The sequence below is a fragment of the Helianthus annuus genome, chromosome 13 (genome assembly GCF_002127325.2).
Source record: "Helianthus annuus cultivar XRQ/B chromosome 13, HanXRQr2.0-SUNRISE, whole genome shotgun sequence".
Taxonomy (NCBI): Eukaryota; Viridiplantae; Streptophyta; class Magnoliopsida; order Asterales; family Asteraceae; genus Helianthus; species Helianthus annuus.
Genome location: NC_035445.2, coordinates 149,351,526 through 149,360,809, shown reverse-complemented (window position 1 = coordinate 149,360,809; position 9,284 = coordinate 149,351,526). Strand labels below are relative to the sequence as shown.

The window sequence follows — 9,284 nt, the reverse complement described above, 5'->3', positions numbered from 1 at the left end:
CCAACATTCTATATATTACAAACCAATGTTTTCATAACCGAACCGGTGCTGTTTTACCAGTCTAGTGGTTAGACTATCTACTATCACAATCCAACCCAACCCAATCTTATATTAAAATACTAATTTCTCTCTCTTCCACTACACAACCCAATCCAATCCAATTTTTCATCCACTATCACAACCCAACCTAAACTAAAATTTTATTATATAAAAAAAGGAAAAAGAATTAAATATTATAAAGAAATAGAATTAAATAATAGAAAAGAATAAAGAATCAATATTATGTTGGTTGTTGGTTGCAACCATTGGTTGCCATACCAACCTGGTTGTCCATCAATTTCAATTATTTAATTAAAATAATTTCCTACAATTTTGTCCTATTTGCCATGTGGCAACCATTTATGCAATTTGGTCACCATAGTGGGTAGTCTTATATATAGGAATTGTTCAACTAGTCTGACCCATAACCGAGCGGTTCAAAAGTACTCAATCAGACTGGTTATATAGCCGGTAAATGGTCCGGTCTGGTTATGAAAACATTGGTATAAATATATAAACTATACCTGATTGATGCCACCGCAATAATCTCATCACCTTTTTCAAGTATGCCAGTAAAAAATCTACTAAAATTAATCCTTTGGTAATGTGACCTACATAAGTGATCACCAAGATTATGATCAAGTCATGAAAATTGCTTACAATTTGTTTTTTGATCACCATGTACTCACCCACAATTGTACACCACATTTCGTATCATATCGATCCTAGTGTGCCGATCTTTTATAGGCTCGAAACATGCGGTTAGTATTCTAAATGCAACCGCGAGCTTGCTGTAGCACTCGAGTTTTTTGGATGCTCGAACCTCATAAGAACCATGTTCTTGATCAAATCTATGTAGCAAAGTCCATGTTAACCCGTCTTCTAGCTCCCGTTTCACTCCAATTTTACTTTCCAACTTTTCGTGAACCTTTCGACAACTTTTATCACAAAATGCTCTCGGGAAACGATTGATGTCAATTGTTAAAGACTCGTTTGAGCACCTTACGTGATCTGTATTTAAAAAAAATAATGTATTCTTATTTGTAAAATATAGATATCTGTTCAATGGAGAAATAATTTTAAGTAGAAAACTATAACAGCTGTTGGAAAAATAGGTGAAAATAGCATTTTTCACAAATATAGGAAAATAATTTTTTCCTATTTTGGACTAGAAATAAATATAATAAAATGAGCGGGTTTTATGTATTTATTTGTGGGTTTGTGTTCTATGTTGGAAGAGCTTCGCAACGAACTAAACCGCGTCCAAAACCGAGCTAAGATGAATGAGATATCGATGCTCAAAGTTGGGTGTTTGGAACATTCAATGTTGAAACTAAAGGGAAAGTAGCACCTTGTCCCACATAGGAGGAGAGATGGAACTTAAATGGGTATTTAAGGTGGAACTCTCCATCCTTATTGTTTCATGGAAGCACACTCTAGTGTCCTCGCGAAGGGTGCGGAGCACCCTAACTCGCACTCGCACTCGCACTCGCACACGCTCGCTCGCGCGCGCGCGCGTGGCGTGGGCGATGAGGCGCAATGTGGCGCTTTGATGGCGCACTTTGCACTTCGCACGCTCGCATCGCCGAGAGCCGCCTTTGTATTTTTGACCGCGCGCGCGTGGTGAAGCACAAGGGTTGCAAGGACCAAGTGGTAGGTGATGCGGCGCATGACGTGGCAGTCATGCGCATGCGCGCGCGGGTACACGAGGCGCGCGGTTGGGCGCATGGTGCATGGGTTCTGCTGTGCCGTGCGCGGCGCACCAGAGTGAGCCAATACGGCGCGACTGTGTGGCGCGCATGTATAGACTCACAAGGTGACGTGGCGCACGCCGCACCGCCGCATGGACGGACTTGAGCTGCACCGCCGCACGCCGCATGGACGGACTTGAGCTGCACCGCCGCACGCCGCATGGACGGACTTGAGCCGCACCGCCGCACCGCGCACGGCAGTGAGCCAAGAGGCCGCACCGCCGCATGGCAGTGAGCCAAGAGGCCGCACGCCGCACGGCAGTGAGCCAAGAGGCCGCACGCCGCACGACAGTGAGCCAAGAGGCCGCACGCCGCATGGCGCACCGCGCATGGGCGCGCGCGCGCGCAGAAGCTTCCAGCATTGAATGACAGGGCAGTTTCAGTCCAGCTTCGTAACTGACGAGTTAATAGGCTTTGACTGAGAATTAAATGACGTATTAAATTGCATTGAAGACGTTTAATGCAATTTAAACCTCTCATTTAATTCATTTTGACTGTTTCAACCTAGGAGCTGTATAAATACAGCTCCATACCCACTTCAGAAAGAAACCAGCAACAACAACAGCAATCAACTTTCTCTCTACAAAAATTAAGATCTTCTCCAGCATTCTTCAAGGTAGCCTTCGGGTTGTAGGCTTTCTCCGGCAGTACGCTGCTCCGGCTGTTGTACCCTGGGAAACAAAACGAGTACTCTTGGGAGACTCGGAATTTGTTTTAAGGGAAGCGTGTTGAACACGTGCCTCAGTCAAATTCTGCTTCTACACCTTTCTTGTATTTTGGATTTTTCAGTTGTAATAGTATTGTTTCTTTTTCTGCTTTCTTTGTATTCTACACCTACTTGACCACCATGAACCTTGCGAGGTTCTTGACGGAAACCGCTCCCCAACCTGCGGAAGGGGAGACCGACGCTCAGGCTCTGAGCGCGGTAGATGCGTGGAAGCATTCGGATTTCATATGTCGAGGCTATGTACTCAACGGTCTCTCGGATGCTTTGTATAATGTGTACTATAATATCAAGACTTCCAAAGAATTATGGGAGTCCTTGGAGAAAAAGTACAAAACGGAGGATGCGGGAACAAAGAAATTTGTTGTCGCCCGTTTCTTGGACTTCAAAATGGTTGATAACAAGCCGGTTATGAATCAAGTCCAAGAGTTGCAAATTATACTAAATGACATCCATGCCGAGGGAATGATACTTAGCGAGACATTTCAAGTGGCAGCCATGATTGAGAAATTACCTCCTGCTTGGTTGGATTTTAAGAATTATCTTAAACACAAGCGGAAGGAAATGTCGGTGGAGGACCTTGTTCTTCGTCTTCGTATAGAAGAGGAGAATAGGATCGCCCTAAAAAACAGCCTTGTGCAGCCTAGTGCTAGCGCAAATCTGGTTGAGCATGGGCAATCCTCAAAGGGCGCGAAGAGCAAGGGGAAAAAGGACAAAGGAAAAGGGAAAGCAAAGGCTAGCAACCTTGGACCGAAGAAAGGGGTTGTGAAAAAGAAACCTCAAACGTTCCAAGGGACTTGTTACAACTGTGACGAGCCGGGGCATCGGGCTAACCAATGCAAGAAACCAAAGCGTGAGCGTGCGCACATGGTGGATGAAGACGGAATGCCTTTGGTGGCAATGATTTCCGACAAAAGCGCAATGATGGATGAGGTCAATACTGTGACCAACACTCCAAAAGGTTGGTGGGTTGATACGGGCGCGACCCGTCACGTTTGTGCAGACAAAAGTCTCTTTACCACCTTCAAGGCGCTTTCGGGAGAAGAGAAGCTGTATATGGGAAATGCAGCCACCGCTGACATCATGGGTGAAGGAACGGTGATCTTGAAGTGGACTTCGGGGAAGGAGCTCACTCTAAGCAACGTGTTGTATGTCCCAGACTTGCGAAAGAATCTAGTCTCGGGATGGTTGCTTAACAAGTTTGGATTTCGTTTAGTTTTTGAGAGCGATCAATTTGTACTAACTAAACGAGGAACGTATGTAGGCAAGGGTTATGCCCAAAATGGAATGTTCAAATTGAATGTAATGGCTGTCAAGAACATGAATAAAATTGCTACTACTTCTACTTATATGCTTGAGTTTTCTGAATCGAATAAATGGCATGGTAGATTAGGTCACGTAAATTTTAATTCAATACGCCGTTTAATCAATTTAAATTGTATACCAACATTCCATATTGATTCACACTATAAATGTGAAACATGCGTTGAATCCAAACTTACAAGAACATCATCAAAATCGGTTGAACGAATAACCGAACCCCTTGATTTAATTCACACTGATATTTGTGATTTAAAAGCGGTACCCACAACAGGTGGAAATAAGTACTTCATCACGTTTATTGACGATAGTACTAAATATTGCTATGTATATTTACTAAAAAGTAAAGATGAAGCAATAAGTAAATTTATCTTGTATAAAAATGAAGTTGAGAATCAACTTCAAAAGAAGATAAAAGCTTTGCGAAGCGATCGAGGAGGCGAATATGTTGCACCTTTTGCGGAGTTATGCGCAAAAAGTGGCATTGTACATGAGTGTACACCTCCTTACTCTCCACAATCAAATGGCGTGGCGGAACGAAAGAACCGCACATTGAAAGAAATGATGAACGCCATGTTGATAAGTTCTGGGGTGAGCCACGAACTGTGGGGGGAAGCCATTCTCTCGGCTAATTATCTTTTGAACAGGATACCACTCAAAAAGAGAGACGAAACTCCATATGAGTTATGGAAAAGGAAGAAACCTTCATACAAATACTTGAAAGTGTGGGGGTGCCTAGCAAAGGTGACTGTACCACCTCCTAAGGCTCTTAGGATAGGACCCAAAACTGTTGATTGCATATTTATTGGGTATGCACATCAAAGTAGTGCACATCGCTTTCTTGTACATGAGTCCAAGAATCCTGATGTACACGTAAACACTATTATGGAGGTGAATTCTAACGTTGTGTCTTACTTTGAAAATGTGTTTCCTTTGAGAAGACAAACACATGCAACGTCATCAACACCCAATTTTGAAGTAGGTGAAAGTTCATCTACACCAGTTGATGAGGTGGTTCATGATAAGACACATGAACAACCTGAGGTTGAAGAAACCGATCGTAGGCGAAGTAAAAGGCCAAGGGTTGAAAAATCCTTCGGTCCAGACTTCGTTAGCTATATGGTTGAGGGCGAGCCCAATACATATCGCGAAGCGGTTTCCTCTTCAGAAGGACCTCAATGGAAAGAAGCAATAAGAAATGAAATAGATTCTATATTGCAAAATCATACTTGGGAGTTAGTAGATCTTCCACCTGGTTGCAAACCACTTGGATATCGTTGGATATTCAAAAGGAAGATGAAAACTGATGGAAGTATTGATAAGTACAAGGCTAGGTTGGTGATTAAAGGATTTAGACAAAAGGAAGGTCTAGATTACTTTGATACCTACTCGCCTGTGACGCGCATAACCTCGATTAGATTGGTTCTTGCTATAGCGGCTTTAAGAAATTTGGAAGTTCACCAAATGGACGTTAAAACCGCATTTCTAAATGGCGATTTAGAAGAAGAAATTTACATGGAGCAACCTGAAGGTTTCTCCGCCCCAGGTCAAGAGGGTAAAGTATGTAAACTCGTCAAGTCTTTGTATGGCTTGAAGCAAGCACCAAAACAATGGCACCAAAAGTTTGATCATGTCATGATTGACAATGGTTTCAAAATAAATGAGTGCGACAAATGTGTTTATTTCAAAGACACAAATGAAGGTTATGTCATCTTATGCCTTTATGTAGACGATATGCTTATCATTGGGAGTAATGATAAAATTATCAAAGCTACTAAAAGCATGTTGAAAGCGAGATTTGACATGAAAGACATGGGGTTAGCGGATGTGATTCTTGGAGTAAAGATCATAAGAACCCAAGAAGGTCTTGTGTTAAGTCAATCTCACTATGTGGATAAAATTCTTGAAAAATTCAACTCGGGAGATACGAGTGTCGCTCGAACTCCAGTTGATACCTCCCAACATCTCAAGAAGAATAAAGGAGATGGAGTTGCTCAGTTAGAGTATTCAAGAATTATAGGCAGTCTAATGTATCTAATGACATGTACTAGACCCGACTTGGCTTACGCGGTGAGTAGGCTAAGTAGATACACCAGCAATCCGTGCGCGGATCATTGGAAGGCTATCACGAGGGTGCTTAGATACATACGATACACAAGAGACTATGGACTGCATTATACCCGACAACCAGCAGTGATCGAAGGATACACTGATGCAAACTGGATATCGGATAATAAAGATTCCAAATCAACAAGTGGTTACGTGTTTACACTTGGAGGAGCTGCTATTGCTTGGAAGTCTTCTAAGCAAACGGTCATAGCGAGATCCACAATGGAATCTGAATTTATCGCCTTGGATAAGTCAGGCGAGGAGGCGGAATGGCTACGTCAATTCGTGGAAGATATTCCAAGATGGCCAAAGCCTTTGCCAGCCATATGTGTACATTGTGATAGCCAATCAGCGATTGGTAGAGCTCAAAGCTTGATGTACAATGGCAGATCAAGGCATATGCGACGTAGACATAACACGATACGACAACTACTCTCAACGGGTGTTATCACAATTGATTATGTGAGATCAGCGGATAACATTGCGGACCCGTTTACAAAAGGCTTAAGCAGAGAGTTAGTAGAAACGTCGTCAAGAGGAATGGGACTAAAGCCCGTGGTTAATGGGAATATGAGGGAAACCTAACTTAGTTGACTGGAGATCCCAAGATCTAAGTTCAATAGGACAACTTAATCATATTACCAAAACGGAGTCACTGTGGGGGAGTACCCCAAACTAAATAAAAGGGAGTTACATATACTTCCTAGTCCATTCCAATCAGTGACATGAAGTGAGGTTAAGCATATTAAGGTTAATGATTTCGGGAAATCAAATAACCATGATGCTTTTAATGATTCATGGGAATCACCTATGTTAGAGAGAAGTGGGGTCGCTTCAAATGGATTTGTGGGGTGCGCAAATCCTAGAGCTCTCGCAGAACCAGGCCAGTGTTCCAGGACCATAATAGGACACGACAATGAGGAGTTGGCCAAACCAGGGAGAGTATTGTGTGAAGTGTATTGTCGTTTACACAAAGGGGGGTATGTTCAAGGACATCGCGTCTACACACCGCTAGTAAGCTAAGTGCGCTTCACAAAAGAAGGTTCAAAGGCTTCAACCTACCTATCTTGCAATACTCAACTGTCGAAGTTTATCTCTGAAAAGTGTAAGGAAAAGATCCATTTCCATACATGTGGGGGATTGTTGGAAATTTGATGAAAATAGCATTTTTCATGTGGGGGATTGTTGGAAAAATAGGTGAAAATAGCATTTTTCACAAATATAGGAAAATAATTTTTTCCTATTTTGGACTAGAAATAAATATAATAAAATGAGCGGGTTTTATGTATTTATTTGTGGGTTTGTGTTCTATGTTGGAAGAGCTTCGCAACGAACTAAACCGCGTCCAAAACCGAGCTAAGATGAATGAGATATCGATGCTCAAAGTTGGGTGTTTGGAACATTCAATGTTGAAACTAAAGGGAAAGTAGCACCTTGTCCCACATAGGAGGAGAGATGGAACTTAAATGGGTATTTAAGGTGGAACTCTCCATCCTTATTGTTTCATGGAAGCACACTCTAGTGTCCTCGCGAAGGGTGCGGAGCACCCTAACTCGCACTCGCACTCGCACTCGCACACGCTCGCGCGCGCGCGCGTGGCGTGGGCGATGAGGCGCAATGTGGCGCTTTGATGGCGCACTTTGCACTTCGCACGCTCGCATCGCCGAGAGCCGCCTTTGTATTTTTGACCGCGCGCGCGTGGTGAAGCACAAGGGTTGCAAGGACCAAGTGGTAGGTGATGCGGCGCATGACGTGGCAGTCATGCGCATGCGCGCGCGGGTACACGAGGCGCGCGGTTGGGCGCATGGTGCATGGGTTCTGCTGTGCCGTGCGCGGCGCACCAGAGTGAGCCAATACGGCGCGACTGTGTGGCGCGCATGTATAGACTCACAAGGTGACGTGGCGCACGCCGCACCGCCGCATGGACGGACTTGAGCTGCACCGCCGCACGCCGCATGGACGGACTTGAGCTGCACCGCCGCACGCCGCATGGACGGACTTGAGCCGCACCGCCGCACCGCGCACGGCAGTGAGCCAAGAGGCCGCACCGCCGCATGGCAGTGAGCCAAGAGGCCGCACGCCGCACGGCAGTGAGCCAAGAGGCCGCACGCCGCACGACAGTGAGCCAAGAGGCCGCACGCCGCATGGCGCACCGCGCATGGGCGCGCGCGCGCGCAGAAGCTTCCAGCATTGAATGACAGGGCAGTTTCAGTCCAGCTTCGTAACTGACGAGTTAATAGGCTTTGACTGAGAATTAAATGACGTATTAAATTGCATTGAAGACGTTTAATGCAATTTAAACCTCTCATTTAATTCATTTTGACTGTTTCAACCTAGGAGCTGTATAAATACAGCTCCATACCCACTTCAGAAAGAAACCAGCAACAACAACAGCAATCAACTTTCTCTCTACAAAAATTAAGATCTTCTCCAGCATTCTTCAAGGTAGCCTTCGGGTTGTAGGCTTTCTCCGGCAGTACGCTGCTCCGGCTGTTGTACCCTGGGAAACAAAACGAGTACTCTTGGGAGACTCGGAATTTGTTTTAAGGGAAGCGTGTTGAACACGTGCCTCAGTCAAATTCTGCTTCTACACCTTTCTTGTATTTTGGATTTTTCAGTTGTAATAGTATTGTTTCTTTTTCTGCTTTCTTTGTATTCTACACCTACTTGACCACCATGAACCTTGCGAGGTTCTTGACGGAAACCGCTCCCCAACCTGCGGAAGGGGAGACCGACGCTCAGGCTCTGAGCGCGGTAGATGCGTGGAAGCATTCGGATTTCATATGTCGAGGCTATGTACTCAACGGTCTCTCGGATGCTTTGTATAATGTGTACTATAATATCAAGACTTCCAAAGAATTATGGGAGTCCTTGGAGAAAAAGTACAAAACGGAGGATGCGGGAACAAAGAAATTTGTTGTCGCCCGTTTCTTGGACTTCAAAATGGTTGATAACAAGCCGGTTATGAATCAAGTCCAAGAGTTGCAAATTATACTAAATGACATCCATGCCGAGGGAATGATACTTAGCGAGACATTTCAAGTGGCAGCCATGATTGAGAAATTACCTCCTGCTTGGTTGGATTTTAAGAATTATCTTAAACACAAGCGGAAGGAAATGTCGGTGGAGGACCTTGTTCTTCGTCTTCGTATAGAAGAGGAGAATAGGATCGCCCTAAAAAACAGCCTTGTGCAGCCTAGTGCTAGCGCAAATCTGGTTGAGCATGGGCAATCCTCAAAGGGCGCGAAGAGCAAGGGGAAAAAGGACAAAGGAAAAGGGAAAGCAAAGGCTAGCAACCTTGGACCGAAGAAAGGGGTTGTGAAAAAGAAACCTCAAACGTT

General features: G+C 44.4%; 1 protein-coding gene across 1 annotated transcript; it reads right to left on the bottom strand.

Annotated features, from left to right (window-relative positions):
- Positions 1–249: 249 nt before the first annotated feature.
- On the bottom strand, positions 250–1,952 carry LOC110901915 (increased DNA methylation 1-like). The gene is made up of 4 exons (XM_022148673.1): positions 1,853–1,952; positions 729–1,050; positions 564–650; positions 250–322 (listed from the first exon to the last, which is right to left on the bottom strand). The coding sequence occupies exons 1-4, from the start codon at positions 1,950–1,952 to the stop codon at positions 250–252; spliced, it is 582 nt and encodes a 193-aa protein (XP_022004365.1).
- Between the last annotated feature and the right edge of the window lie 7,332 nt (positions 1,953–9,284).